The sequence below is a fragment of the Pterocles gutturalis genome, unplaced genomic scaffold, assembly GCF_000699245.1.
Source record: "Pterocles gutturalis isolate BGI_N339 unplaced genomic scaffold, ASM69924v1 scaffold25430, whole genome shotgun sequence".
Classification (NCBI taxonomy): Eukaryota; Metazoa; Chordata; class Aves; order Pterocliformes; family Pteroclidae; genus Pterocles; species Pterocles gutturalis.
The window spans coordinates 24,297-40,645 of record NW_010146574.1 but is presented as its reverse complement, the minus strand read 5'-3'; the positions used below and the strand labels follow the sequence as shown (position 1 = coordinate 40,645).

At 37.3% G+C, this 16,349-nt stretch overlaps 1 protein-coding gene across 1 annotated transcript in view; it reads right to left on the bottom strand.

Moving 5' to 3' along the window:
• Positions 1 to 733: 733 nt before the first annotated feature.
• The window catches only part of LOC104460677 (thyrotropin-releasing hormone-degrading ectoenzyme-like), a 33,714-nt gene continuing 18,098 nt past the window's right edge, over positions 734 to 16,349 (bottom strand). The window contains exons 5-8 of the mRNA XM_010085796.1: positions 8,415 to 8,582; positions 7,751 to 7,891; positions 2,783 to 2,864; positions 734 to 877 (exon numbers count right to left, since the gene is read on the bottom strand). Coding sequence (XP_010084098.1) covers positions 734 to 877; positions 2,783 to 2,864; positions 7,751 to 7,891; positions 8,415 to 8,582 — 535 coding nt within the window. The remainder of the gene's footprint in view (positions 878 to 2,782; positions 2,865 to 7,750; positions 7,892 to 8,414; positions 8,583 to 16,349) is intronic.

Genomic DNA, 16,349 nt, shown 5'->3' with positions numbered 1-16,349 from the left:
ATGTAATTTTAATGCATGGATCATGTCCTTCTCTCTCATTCTCATTTTTTTCGCTCTCTCCCTCCCCCTCCTTTCTGTCCTCAATCTCTATGCTGCTTATTTAAATATGGGAATACAGAGACTGCAGATACAACAACTGGCAACTCAAGAAATGAGCTGGCATCTTTGTAATCATTAAGAGACCATCTGAGTGGTAGACTACTTAGCAGCTAGCAGGAAAGCTGACTTTACATCTCATACTGCCCCAAGTTGGAAGCCTTCTGCATTTCCTTTTCCTTTCCTTCCTTTTCTTCATTGCAACACTGATTGTCATAGATAGTCTTTGTGCTTTGTATAATGCCCATCTTTGATGTAACTGGAACTCACATACAAAATGTGGCTGTTATACATAAGCATGCTAGAATACAGGCAGGGACAGTACAAGCATGCACAAAATAGTTTTTGAAGGGTTTTTTGTCTGTTTTCTTCAACATTTACATGCACCACTTAGTATCATGTTTGGCTGTGTACACTGAGGACTGGATTTCACAAGCATTCATGTTCTTCTCCTCTGAAAAGCTTCTTGACAATTTCACAAGAGCCCAACGTAAAAAAAAAAAATCCTATGATTAGAAAAAAAAAAAAAAAGGAAAAAATCCTTCTCCCTTCGATCCGATCTTGTTTTCATTTTAATGCTGAACACTTCAGAATGTCTTGCAGAGCATCATGTTAAATTGTTGTCTGGAAAGACAGATCAGTGTGTCACGGATTTTCGTAGCCACTGGAATAGTTCTTCCTTATAAAGCCTTTGCCACTGCACATTGGCTTCCACTGTTTCCACTGCACGAGAGAAAGAGGCAGCAGCTCCCTCTTCATAACTCTTTATAAAGTTCTTTAGCTGGAAATACAATTTAACAGGTTAAATTTTCAGGAACTAAAGAAAGTAAATATTTCCAGTGCACACAAATAAGTCAGGCATTCAGGACAACCCTCCATGATCACTGTTGAAGTAAATGCAATATCGTGTAGAAAGATTTAATAGGAAATGTAATAAGACAGCAGACTGTCAATTATATGTGATGCAATTGCTTCAAATTGCACTGGAAGATATTGACATGTCAATGCCGGATCACATTAATATCATTACCTCCTTCTCTCCTGTAGCCCAGCTGCTGCACTGCACAGAGCTGGGCTGCTCTAAACTTTTATTTATACCTAAGAAACCACACTGGGAGCACTGGAAATGCTTCTAATTCAGGTTTATATAAAAATATCAGCAGAAGGCAGCCCTGATGCCCTTCTGTTTCATCAGCCTTCATAACAAATTTATTCCATTTTTACTTGCAGAACTCTTTTGATGATACAGGTTGGTTGTTTAGAAAAGCAAGGGATGAAGAGTGATGAAGTGATGAAGCAAGTGATGAAGTAGTGTGAAAAGAATGGCAGAAAAGCAAGTGGGCACTCATTCGACAATCTTTGAATTCCTGAAACAGATTCCTTCCTTTATGAGAAACCTTTGATCTTTTTTCAGCAGACTGGAAAGGCCCCTGCTCTGTTCTTGTGTATACTCAAACTATGGCACTATCACCTGGGTTATTATATCTGATGGCACTGGTGTGCTTTGAATTACTGTTCTTTTTAAGTGAGAACTGGAAGGCTGATCTGCACAGTAGGTTGCTGGGTATGTTGACTTGTATAAAATTAGGTGCGTTTAGCAACACTTATTCATAACTAGTTAATTTTTGTTTCCTGGTGACACCAAATTCACCTTGTTTATTTACATCTAACTTCCAACAACATCTCTTTGTGCATGGACTCAAAACTGAAAAGGCTGACCTTGCACCTATCTCTTTCCCATCACAGTTAAAAGCATGTGAGGGACCTAGAAACAGTTGAAATCAGTCCTTACCTGATCTCTGTACTTTTTATAACAAAATGTTTACATGGCCTGTTTCTTTTAGAGGAAGTATAAAAATTCAGACAGTCAATGTTATCACGGAGGTGGAAACTAAGAGTACAGAAGGCTTCCTTGAGCAATGCAGATACTCAAATCTGGCCAGCACTGTCCTTTCCACCTGGGTAGCTTTGAGGAAACCAGCTGCAGCTCTTCTCAAGTTCCTGAGGCCACTAGACTTGAGTGCAGACAAATGGTTGGGCACAAAATATCACAGCACAATCAGAGTTCAATTAATGGTGATTATGCTGCATAAGAACGATTTGATCCATTTGGGGTAATGTCGAGCAGCTGCTAAGCAGAGCATAACACAACCATACAACTACCTCAGTCAGGGTAGATGTTAAGTTAAAATGAGAAATCTTTGCAATTTAAATAAGAAGTACTTAGCATTTAGAACAAATTATTGTGATGTCATTTGGCCAGAATACCAGGCTAACAGCTTTTCTCACATGGAAATACTGTAGGCAAAAGAAAAACCGAGAAGGCACTGGCAGCTTCTGCTTTCGACATGGGTTTTTTTAGGGCTGCCCTCTGCAGCATAAACTAATGTGGACAGTAAGATCTCATCTTTAGTTTCTCAACCAATAGTCAAAAGAAAAAACCCAAACCTACATATCCAGACAAGCACAGAGAAGTGCTTGCACCACCCACCTCCTAACACCATCTCTAACCATTCTGGTGCTTTGGCAATCTGTTTCCCATCCTCGCACTGCCCAACTGCAGCACGGGCCTGTGACTCCAGCTGAGCAACCAGAGTTCCCGGACAACCAACAGCTTACTGCTCCTGCCCTGCTCCCGGCTTGCAACAAAGAAAGCTTCATGTGATGATAGTCTTTTAAAAATTACCTCTCTTAGTTCTTCTTCTGTATTGAGGAATTCTGTGACCCCACTGATAAGCTTTGAATTCATAAATAATGCTTCTCCATACCTGCAAGGGTAAAAAAGAAGCACAGAGAGTTAGTGCAAGTGCCAGGCCAGCTCAAAATCAGCAAGTAGTCTTTTGTAAGTAAGGGAGAAGAGCTGGGATCTAAGGGAATAGCACTGGAACTGGACATTGGTATCCTGGTGTTTCATGCTAAAAACCTAGACTGAGACCTTCTTCTAGGCTGAGCTATCAGTAGTTAATTTTTAGTTGGATGCTACTAAGCAGAATGGGCTTAACCACAGCCACAGATGAGAGCTCCACAGGAGGAGAGGAGCAAAGCACAGCAACAGCTCACACTTAATGAAAGAGGTTTCCATGGAACACCACGAAGCAGCTCAAAATACAGGTGCCAAAGAAGGAGCGGAGCAGCAGCTACGTAGAAGTATTTTGAGGAACCCTTCTGACTGTACCATTAAAACAGACTTTTTGAAGTGCTGCAGCCTTCTCTGCATTTCGTATTAATCCACCTCCTCTACATTACTAGTAGCCTCTAGATAAGTGAACTGAATAAAATTCTCTTGTTCCAATACCTGATAATCAAAATAAATAACACTGATAGAGAATAATACTGCTAAAATAATCCCCTGGGCCATGAAGCAGCATCTTCAAAGAACCAACCTGGAATGAAAATTTGAAAGCTTGGGCAAGGAATATTTAAAGGCCAATGTATAACAGGGTAGGTTATTCAGCGGCAATCAGCAATGACCTTCTGCAGGGAGTTGCTTTGAAACTGGCCAGTCAAATTCTGCTGTTCCACTTACTTTTCCACAAGTTTTTTTTCGATCCCCCAAATGAAGCATCTACATCACTTATAAGATTAACCAGACTGCTCCTCAAGTTTTGCACTTCATGTTGGAATATGTGGGTTTTGTTTTTTTGTGTTTTTTTCAGTCTTTACTATGAAGAATTTAATTACATGGGAAACCAAAAGCAAGTCTTTTGTTCGAGTTAGATGTCATACAGCATAGCAAGAGGCACTTGACAAATAGTTATCCTTATCCTTATCTGCACATACATCCAAAGCAATATCTAGCTAATCTGAACATGACTGTTTTTAAAATAGGGAATCCAGCTCTTCTGTCAGATATGTGTAAGTAATACTAATAGACTTCACTGCAATTAAAATTATCTGGGGGAACAATTCAGTTCATACACTGCTTTTACAAACTGATTTAGAGGAGGAATCAAAAAATTCAAAGTTAAATGAACTAGCACAGTTCTGCTTCTTTTAATCCTAAATTAATTACCCTTAAATGCTTAGGTACTTTAAGCCACAGTCCTTTCAAAAGAGAGAAAGAAAGAGAAAGGGAAAGGGATAGAAAGAGGGAGAGAGAACAGATTTTGGAGAAGATTCTGTTTTAGGGAAGGTGTACACTGTGTTGTTTGCTACCTTGAGCTTGTGTGAGGGGAAACACAGTTACAGATATGAAAAATCCTACTCCCTGACCACTAATAACTGAATTATTCATGGTTATTTCAGCAAGTACATCTCTTTTTCCAAAACTTCAGTCACACTGACACACACAGACATCGAGAGGCAAATGCCTCCTATGGGAAGTATGGATTTCATGGTCCTTTAAGCATGTTTAGGCTTTCTAACAAAGCCCTTTATTATTACAGTTTCAGCTTAGCCTCATTATTGACTGCTTGGAAAATTGGAAGGTCCTCTTGATGGGGTCTTTTGACAAGGTTACCAATCCACTTTACAGAAGTGACCTCATAAAAACAGCTGCAGGGATTTTATTTTTCTTGCAGTTTGTACTGTAGCCACAGTACAAACAAGAAGTAGCAGAATTCCTTCCCCTGAAAATGATACCTTCATGAATACCTGTGCTTATTACTTCCCATTACGCATATTTGGTAAAAAGTCAGCCAATAACAGCTGGGCTGCTCTGCTGGCAAAAATTCTAGAAAAGCCACCTCCCAAAACAGTATTTTGCAGGTATGAAACATAGGAATAAATACAAAAAAGTGTTTGGTCTTGCAAGTATCCGTCTTCCCAACCTTCACAGGAAAACCAGCACTGCAGAACCAGGACCTTACATGCCTGAGCTCCCTGAAAACTCCCTGGAGTCACAGGCTCTTCACCTCCTCCTTTACTTCCGGGGATGTGAACCTCCAGTGCCTCACATCTGTACAGGCTTTGCACTTGTTCGAACTCAACTTGAGATGCAGCACAGTCCATTTGCTTTGGACAGATGTAAATGGCTTCCCAAATATTGTGAAATTCCCAAATGCTGACAAATGATTCAGCATTTGAAAATGGAGGAATTCTTATAGGCAGCTATTGGATTAAATTTTCATATGGACACACGTGCACACATGATGAAAATTATTTGGGAGCCAAGGTAGTGCATGCTCAGGGGATTCAAGCACAGCATTTTCAGTTCTCTTTTGCAGAATTCTAGCAGTCTTAGTCCCACTGATTTCTTACAAAAGACTTGTTAGGCGCCCCAATCTCTAAGTCACCTTTGTAAATGAGATATGAGTGATTTTTAAGACTTTAGACATTACCAGCAACTTCTGGACAATGTGAATACAAGCATACTGTAAAAATATAAAAGGATAACAATATTTTGTTGTCATTCTAACTCTTTGACATGCTGTGTTTTAAAGCGAAAGGAAATAGTGTTCCAGTATAACTTAGCCACCTTCAGGTATTTCATATTATTATCTCAAACATGAACAACTTTATAATAAATACTATGGAAAATACCATTGAGATATCACCTTATTAAATTAATGCTTCATACAAAATACTTTAATTTAAATAAAATTAAATAATATGTTATAATTGTAGAAGAAGATGCCTTGGGACAGAACATGCTTTAACTATAATTCTTCAATAAAGCTTGTATTTTTATAATGCACTAGTGTAGCAAACTTAAATCAGAAGCCTAATTTTGCATTCTATCATCTCACTGTTTCACTGAACATTTTTAGAGGCAAGGCATTAGACTAATTCCACCCTCTCAAAGTCTCTCTTAAAAGGTTTTAATCTATAATAACAAAGTGATTCAATATACATCACATATGTACAGCTTGTATGAACTAATTCATTCCACTCTATTGAATACTTTGGCAATTGGTAGAAACTCAGCTAGACGACCCTTTCAGAAGAATGCAACTGCTACAGTCCTTTTGGTGGGTCTGACTTGTGTTTGGAGATCAAACCGAATGTAGATAACATAAAGAGACTGACTCTCTTATTTTCTCATTTAAAAAGGGACAATAATAGGTTTTTTATGAGGCCTTGCTGATTGCCAAGAACTTGGATGACACACAGTGATGCATTACAAGAAAATGAGATTTAAAAAAAATCAAAATTTAGGTGAAGTTAAGCTATTTAAAATTAAAACACATTAAAAATTTGTCATCTGGAATAGTTTTCTAAATCTTGTCCATTTGTCTACACTGCTTAACCTTGTCCATGTCTAAAATCACAGGTGTTAGCTAGGTTGTCAGATGAATGTACTTCTTAAGGCAGGACACAACTTCTGCATATGTCTTTGTGATTTGGACAGATTTATGCCTGAATTTTCTACAAAGCCCTGGAGGAATCTGAAAAATTATTTGCTGTCCAGAGCATAACTAACTGCATTGGATTGCATAACAGTAATGGGTCTGCCATCCACTTTCTGTTTAGAAGTCCTATTCTTGGAATAATGATACCAGAAGAAGAGAATTCTTAATTTTTAAACTCTTCAGCATTCTTAAGGCTTTTGTGAAATTGCTTTCAAAAAGTGTGCTCCTGCAGTATAAACTTCCAAAACCAATTCCAGCTCAAACCTACTTTCACAGATGAGCTTCTTCTAAAACCCCCTATACCATAAAGTAGTATCCAAAATGTCAAATCTTTAGGAAAGTTGAACAGTCTCTGAGTTTCCTTGGCTCTTCCTTTGATGTCATGAAACCTACAGTAAGTTTGTACATGTACGCATCAGGCACAAGGATTTAGTTGCTTAAATACAGCATCTTAAATATAACATTTCAAATATTCTGTGGTACATTAGATGGCTCCTCCGAAGACCAGAATGGAATAGATCTCCAATACTTTTTCTACCAACACCATGGGACTGGCCTAGCCTGGGGTATCTGAAGTTCTTGGACACCTGCCTTTAAGAACTTGAACCTCATCTGAGTTATGGTCCCTTCTAATCTGTCAGTATCAGATGAGCTGTTGTGAAATCTTTCAAACATGTAGGTCTCCCTAAAGAACTAAATAAATTTCTCTTTCATTGAATTAACATAAAAATCTTAATCAAAAAGGATTTTTAAATTTTTACAGAGCTTCTCAGTAGGAGCACGTAGCACTTGTTCATAGAGAAATAGGTTTAAGGAACAACCCTGTCTCCCTCGTGTTCATCTGGTTTTAATTCAAAATGTTGCTCCACTATTACTTGAAACTCACCTGAAACACAGAGTAGAAGGAAAAGGGATAACACTGTATTAGCATACTTCTAAAAATGAAAATGTTTCAGAAAAGGTTTGGTGTTTTCTCCAGTTAAACTTACATGCTTGAAAAGATTTTTTTCCTAGCAGACTTAAATCAGGAAAATTCCTTTGGAAACTGCTGCTTTATGCCTATGTAAAAGTAGAACTGCAGCACTTGACATATAAATAGAATTCATTATCATAAGTGCAGACACAATACAGTAATAGATATATATACAGATGATCGCTAAGAGATAAATGTTTCTATGCATGTGTGTGATAATCCATGAATAAATGTATTTATGATACATATGTATATATTTCATATTTAGAGACATGGATTAAAAGAGAATGGACTAGCTTCAGGAACTTACATGAGTACGTACATACAAAATACTTACATCAATTACAAAAAAAATAAGAAAATGAAAATAAATTATACTTCTTATCTTTACCTAGCATTTAATATTTTCCATTTTTCTCTGAAAAACTTCCAAGCAAGATCCCTTCCATGTGGATTTCGAGCTACATGGATTATCACATCAATTGCATCCTGATCCAGAACAACTTCTGAGTTGAGAGACAAATTCAAAAGCCTAGCGGAAGAAATAAGGAAAAAAAATCCTACTTAGTTTCACCAACACATAGTCTAACAACAGGACCTCTGAAAACTCTCAGAAGATAAATAATCACTGCCAAATGCTTTAAGTCTCCAAGTGAGTTCAGTGGTTTATTTCTATGATTCCAAAGACCAGACACATTAATGAATCAGAAAAATATTAATGTAAAAGGATTTCAGAACTCTACATGTGCATTTTTATGAAATCAATAAGATCAGACTGGTCAATACATTTAAGTAAAGGATATGCTAACAAAAAATAACAGCAATTACTGTCATATTTCAAACATTTCCAAGGAACATAGGACAATATGAAAGTGAAAAGACATGTGTCAATTTTCCTATGCATTAATGCAAAAACATCAGGCAGTTGAAACAGACAGTAAGCCTGTGCTTGAAAAGTAAAGCTCTTTCATTTAGACCAAAGCACAAGTGATGATCCATAAATGCTGAAGTGACTATTGGCAATAGTTGGATGCAGATATATAAAATTTTTGTACCTGTTAAGCAAGTTTCTATCATCACTGCAAGTTAAGGCTTCTAATAATATTTTCTTCTCAGACACTGCTGTGATAGAATGAAATTTCATCCAAATGAACTCCCATACATCTTCATCCATCAGTGAAACTCCTGTGCAGTAGACAATGTCTCTCACATTGAGTGGGATTCTACAAAAGAAATCAGTAATAGCAGTGTAGTAAATAAGCAGCCTCCTGATATTGGAAACAAAGGAAGAACACCATCACATACATCTATGAGGCTCCAAAATTAAAGCGCAAGAGTAATTTTTTTTTTTTTTGAAAATTACATTTGCATCTCTTTACTGCCACCAAATCTTCCAGGTTATCCTAATGGTTAACACATGCTTGCCATTCTTTTCATAACACTGTCACATTGTCAGGAGACTATAAATCATGGTCATCCAGTTCATCAAGACATAACGTACCACATAACCTGCAGGACAGGTAACATAAACTCTCCAAATTAGCATGGGATCTCACCACTCAGTTGCTGGGCTCTAAACCAAACCTCCTCTTCTTGTCCTTAGTACTGAGGTTTTAGAATGGAAGCTCATCAGCAAAACTCCCCCCTGCTTGTGGCTCTAAAGTGCTCCACCTTTCACATAGTAACATACAAGTATAAGGAAGAATGTGCTGAGACAATGCTACTTAAAAATGGTGTTTTCAAAAGTAAAGAAAACAGAAAGATCTGTTTATTTTTTCAGCATATTAATACTAGTGCAAAACCAGCTATGCCATAGGATGGCTGTGAACTGTGATTACTGCTCAAGTAATGTAAACTTAGACTACAGTTAAATGAAAGCTTCTTGAAGTCTAACTCAGATCTAGTATAGGATGTGCATATGTACCAATTTCTTTTAAAAAGATCCCAGTTGGGCTTTCCATTTTCTACCTGCTTATGTTTCCTATACAAGCATAGAAGCTGAAACGTTTGTGAGATAAAGAGTATTCCTGCAGATAAAGCTAGACAGTTCCCAGAGGAATATATTTCTGATTTGCAGGAAAAAATACCCTCTTTTTGTTGGTAAAAATTATGCCAAAGTGCAGTTCTCTATTTACTAATAGCTTGGCCGACACACCTCTGGAACTTCATATGCAAGACCTATTTAGAGAATCTAGAAGTACATACAGCTGCTCTCAGTGTCCAGGCAGTAATATAGTGGGACAAAGAATGAAATTATCTCTGTAAAATTTTATATCAAATCTTACACAACACAGAAAGAAAAGGTTACATCAAGACCTTAATTATAAGACTTTCACCAAAGGCTTATACCATAGACTGGGCTATCCCACTCAAGAATCAAAGAGATTCTTTTACTCCCATCTATTTATTCTCCAGAAAAAAAACATTTTCTTCCACTGAAATCTTCTATTGTCAGGCTCTGTGACGAGTGTTTTTGTAAAAAAAACTATAGCTGATCTCTTCCACCATGTTCAAGTCCCTGGAAAATGAAACTTGTGTGGCTTTTTATAATTTCAAAATTTTGTTTCCCCTTCAGTACTTCAGGGGGAAGTACACCAGGTAGGAAACTACAGATTGATGACTGTGAAGGGTTAAAAACTGTTGTTGCTTCTATGAGGTTAGCTGGTCCCAACAGCTATGATGGTTTCTTGAGAAAAAAGAATAAAAGGAATATGTAGCTAAACTAAAGCAAAAGTGGAGAAAAAAGTGCACTCCTACTGGCTGAAGAACTTTGGGGAATTAATGCCTACTGCTTTTTTGTTATGCTTTTTTCTGAGTTGTACAAAAGTCCTGAGGTTGAGGCTTTTATTCGTGTTTTCTAGCGAGTGTAGTCATCAGCTCACATGGTGTTTCTGCAGGTTTAGATGCAGACAGTCACAGGAATTCTGCTTCTGCTGAGCTTACACAGCTCAGGACAGCGCTGCTTCTTGGAGCATTTTTAGCAAAGTCCCCTGCTAGCAGAGCCACAGAGGCCTGTCTTGACTAGAGCTGAGGTATTTTGCATTTGATGCAGACAAATACAGACATTAATTCAGGAGACAACTCTCCAAAGCAAAACTGAAAGGGTAGGCAAGAGAAATGTAAACCATCTTAAAGTTGCTAGGAATATGAAACTTTTAACTATGCTCAATATACACCAGCAATAGAGCCTTAGAAAGAAAAATCAGAGGTGCAATGTCTCAACTCTGTCATCAGCTGCTACCATTTAGCCAGTGTACATTCGTGCTACAGTGCAGATCCTGGCCTGCTTCAAGATCTTATTGTTTCCTTTCCTCTCACCATCAAATTGTTGCATGAGAACATGCCCATCCCGAGCCACGCCAGGCAATCAGCATTGCTGTGGTTATGACCACATAGCTCAAGCAATTCTTACATGTCTTCAACAGATAGATGGGTCCTCCAAAAAATGCAGGTTCCACAGTTCCTCCCCCTTCATGCTTCTTTCCATCTTCTTAGATTTTTTTCTTTGATCTTCTGATGCCCTAAAAGGCTTGACTCACACTGAAAAAAGTTAGCAACTTATCTGTCCAGGCCCAGTTGTTCTTGGCTTATGTGTGGTCTATGCAGCTGCTTCTGTGGTCCCTTATAGAACTGCTATGCCAAGACCAAGGAAAAAGAAAATTCTTAAAGCTGACCAGATCTGTTAAAAGAGTGTTTAAATGTACACAGGCAGGGAAGAAGAAAAGTTATCATTTTCACCAGCTTTTCCATACTACAGAGTTTTGAGTCACAAAAATTGAGTTATCATTAGTAAAATGTGAGTTTGGTTGACATTTGCAGAATTATCCATGCGAGTTAGGCGACGAATTTCCATTTCACTGTAATGGAATTTGTACTTCTTACTTCAAACTCTATCACTAATCCCTTGTTGGGATATTTCAAATGTTAATGAATATCAACAGTTTATTTTCCCCCTATTTAACCTTTCTTTCAAAAAGTGCATGCAAAGGAAACTGCATATAACTGAGACTATCCCAGAAAATTAAGACTACATATTTAAACAGAAGAAATCAAGAAATCAAGACATACTAAAATTAATGGAGCAGATATTTATGTGCTGTCTTTGTGTTGGCTTATATTAATTCAGAATGAGGCCTGAAGTTTTCTAAATAACTAAAAGTTTTCCAAATAACTGCAGTTCTCTCAAAACTTCAGGTCAGCTATTGCCGTAACATAAATAAGCAGCCACATACACATAAACTGCGTACAACATGAAAGTGATATTAATTATCATTGTGCCTTGATTTTCTGATCCACTAGGTTATTTGTCTTTAAAGCACAACTTCCTTATCAGCTTATGTGTTTTTTTGCTTTTAATTTGGGATTTAACACACTGACAACAGCTACAACACCACAGACTAAATCAAAAGGAGTAAGGGATGCTATCCTGACCGTGGGACCAAACAACTCAAGCTGTTGCCCCAAATCTGTCTTATATGATAACTGAATATGAAGAACAACTGAACCCAGTCAAGCCTTATTTCAATGAAGGAAGGACTTTATATCTTGACACACAAGCAGTAAATCATTTTTTTAGAAGCACATGTAGTTCTTGTTGAGTTTTGCTGGCAGAAATATTATCTTTGGCTTACTGCAAGCGATACAACTCAGCCAACAGACATTCTAAGGAACTATAAGGCACCTGGAAAAGGTAATTCTTTTCTGGTTGATTGCCCCATTAGTTCAGGTAGGAACTGTGTGCTCGAAGGACTACCACTCTGTGTTTGGGTAGTAGAGTCAGCAGCAGAGATGCCTAGAAGTGGATGTCTAACCCCGGAAAGGTCAGCATTCCTCACTCGTGAGGTTTATATTTTTGAAATTTACAGTCAAACATATCAATTCAATAGGCTTTCCCAGCTACTCCATCTTTTACGTTCTAAGTGCCAATACTAGTGATTTTAGCAGCACTGCAGTCAGTAACCACAGGATCATTTGCCTCCTCTAAGAAGGAGGGAGGACTTAAGGTAAGTGATGGTACTGATCTCATGCCCATGGCCTAGATCTCACCATGTTTCTTGCTAAGAAACCACCTTCTTGCTATCACCACCAAATCGGTAATAGCATACTCGCAGTGATGCAGCAGATCTATTCAATATCATCCAACCAATTGCTCCAGGGAAGGTTTTAGTTCCCTATAAGCTAAGTCATTAGGACAACATGAAAAAAATCAGCCCCTACAAACCAAGACATCAAAACAAATACTGATCTTAAAAGGCTTAGGTTCAGAAACTACAAAACCTACAGCTATGAAAAGCTACAAATTAAGCATGTTAAGAGGCTTGTAATCAGGACTACAGACAAGGGGTTCCTTCTTGTGGAAATGAAAATTGTTTATGAAAATGCAAAAAAAGTCACTTCTCTTTAACTGCTGCCTCAACAGAGAGTCGTCTAATTTAATTTCTTCCATTTATGGGGATTTTTCTCTGTCTTTCCTCCAGTCATTACAGGCCTGTATTTCATCATTGTCTAAACATGTGAAGTCTCCCCATTCTATAGATTTTTTTAATTTTATAGCTTAATGGAAAATGTTGTTCTAAAATTGCAGTTCCAATGCACCAGACCAGCAGGTGTAATGTTTGCCCCCTGTATTAAGCGAATCAAGTGGATAAAATTACCATTGTTTCAGTACTGCTTAGATTGTAATACGGCAGAATGTATTCCCTTGTTATATTAAACCTCATCGGGGCCTTCAAGGTTGCTCTCATTCTTAAAGAGCTAATATGATTGATGGATACTTCAGAAGAATAAACATAAAGATTAACTTTTGAAAGCATTACTTTAAATGGCTTTTATTTGAATACTGATACAATTTATTTAACTTCATTTTTCTTGCTTAAGAGATATGATGGTGAGAATGAAATATTTAGCTAGCAAAGCTCATGTTTAAAAATTAAACACTTTGGGAAAAAAGTTAAAAATTAAACAGTCAAAAAAAAATTAATTAAAATCGTGCTGTGCCTTTATAGGGATTTTTTTTTCAAGAGTGAATAATAAAACTCTACAATGAGCTAAGAATAATCTTCTAAGTTATAATTAATTGGTACATACTTGCTCCTATTTAAAGTATGTTCTAACAATTGGAAGATACACTTATAAAATTGGACCATAATTATTTATCTTCTGGGCAAATTGTGTTCTAATTTTTTAAAATGCAATTGCACACAGTTTAGACAGTTCTTTGATTAAGTGACAAATTTCAATACCATTTAGGGTACTATTTGACAAAGAAAATTAATCAGAAACATTACTCTTTATTTTTGCAACTATTTAACATTTAACTTAAGCCTATTTTTCTTGATGACTATATTTGTAGTGCTGTTTAATGGGTTACAAGGCTCAGATAAGAAATAACTATGAAGTATTGGTACTTTGTTGGCAGATCCGTAATATAGATTCTGCTATAAGGAACAACACCACAGGAAGTTTATTTTCTAAGACGGCAGTCCCAAAGCTTATACTCCCATTCTTTACTATAAACTCCAGAAGCCATGCTGCTGGCACCACTGTGCACACAGAGGAGGGGAACATCCTCTGCCATAGCACATGTCCAGTCTGAAGAGAAAAGGCAGAACTTCCCCTTGAAAACTGAGGCACAGAGTTGTGATGGGCTTGATATTCAGGTGCCTGCCATGCATTGAATTCAGGGTATATTAACCGAGGATGTGGCTACTCAGAGTGTCTGTGGAAAAACTACACACAGATGCCAGGTCTCCTCAGTCCCAGTTGTGTGCTACCGAGCTTAAGGTATTGCCTGGGTCTGACTGATGCAGGCAGAGAATATACCATCCGTCAAGTGATGGTTACTGCTATTGCTCCTTTCCCTTCCTACAGCAAATATCCCATAACTGAACATGTGACAAGCACACTCAAGCTCTTCAACACTGATTTTAATGACTGAGTGATGAGTAAAGCACTTCTTTGTGAGACTGCTCTCTGAGTGGATATGCCTTGTTTTGTCCTTTCTGGACAGCTTTTGCCACAAAAATACGGTCCTTTCTGTTCAATTGTTTTGCAGAGCTGTGGAGAGGTCATTTCTGAAGAGAAAATTTGAGATGAATCTGTCTGACTTCTGAGGATTGCAAATTAATTACCCCTAATTCATAATTGCTATATATAGGGTCATTTTATTGTGATCACATACAGAAGTCAGAAGGTAAAAATTCTACCTGAACAAGCTGCCCCATTAAGCCCAGTTTTGTCTTCCACAAGACGAAATCCTCTCTCTTTTCAGGCATACTCCCCAAATGGTCTTTAATAGCACTAACTCCTTGATTAACTCATGCACTCAACAGTGTTTCCTTCCTCCTTAAACAGTTTTATTGACTTGAGTGCAAGGTTCTACTCAAATGTTGTAACAACCTATTAATTAGTTAAATCACTTCAGCAACATTGGCTGACATTAGCTGGCAAAGCTCCAATAACATTTCAAAATGCACGAATAGCTACGCCTGCAATTTTTTCAGTAATTAGAACTTCTAGGGGTTGAGAACACAAAAGAAGGGATCCATTTTATTGTTTTGAATTTACCAGACATTCATGTGTAAAAAAAATGAAAATAACTCTCATTTTTTCATGTTTGCTGCTAATTGTTTCCAAAAATAGCTCATGGGCATCAAATTAAAAAAAAGGTAGTTCTTCTTCCAAGCAACTAACAAAAATAATTAACCTGTTGGCCACATTCCCACAAATACTTATGTAGGTGGTTAAACTTAAGTACATTTATAAGTTGTTGCAAGGCTACAGCACTAGTGTGCCCATGTGAAACAAAGCAACAAAATTATGTTTCTCAAATCATTACAGAGAGAAATAAGGGAGGAGGAAACAGAAAGAAAAAACACTTTGTTTGGAAAAACATTTTGTTTTTCATCACTGAAGCCAGACTTCACTGAAATTATCTAAATCAATGACTGGTAATTTGTTATTTACCACTCCCTCAGATCTATGGATAGTTTCATTTATAGACATGTACAGTCTCCTATGCACTCTGGCAGTGTGATTTGTTTTTCTGGTAGCATTTAAATTGAGTAGTTGAAGGTCCATTGAAGTAAGCATGCTGCCAATTTAGGCAGGTGGAAGGACATGAATCCATTGTCCATAGAAGAATAAATACAAATGCTGCACAAACAAGTATGGAGATTTAGTACTCTCAAATCAGGCTTGCTGGTTATCACTGTCTTTGTTCAAATTACATGATGGAAGTCATCTTACTTCATTACTTGTACCTTTCATAAGACTGATAAAGAATTAACTAGTGTCCCTAATAGTTACAGCAATGTGACAAAAGCCTTCAAAATTGCAAACAGAAGTCACTGGAAAAGCACATGTACACATTATTACACTTTAAAAGATAAAATGAGGTAATTGAGTACTAGGATGCGATCATCCAAGATCCTGATTCCATTTTTTAGTAACCAAATTGGTTGGTTCATCTGTAGTGCAAAATGACACACAGATGTGTTCTGACTTGAAAACCACAGACTGCATAGGAAAATTTACGACATATTCTCTTTTCAGAGATCTCTGGCCCCACTGCAGCTCAAGACTTCTCAGAACACCCTGGATGACTAAAGCCCAGAACAGATCCAAAATATCTGGATTTGCAGTCAGGATTGTCTAGCAGTATCCACTTCTCCTCATTGACAAAGACAGATGAATGTAAACCTCATTAACCCACTGGCTACTGGGTTGCTGACTTCCATCTAATTCAGTGAAGCAGTCTTCACTCCACCGCAAACATCATCTATTCATCTGAGCATTGCTTTAATTAAAAAAGAAAAAGAAAAAAAAAAAACCCATGCCTTCCTATCTTCTGTATTAGAAAGAGTACACTGAAAGTACACTCAGAATTGCAAATAAAAGAAAAAAATATTAGAAAGAAGCTAAGTATTGAACATTAGCTCTACTTATCAAACAGCATAGTGAGCTTAGCCCTACTGATCAAAGATTAGAAG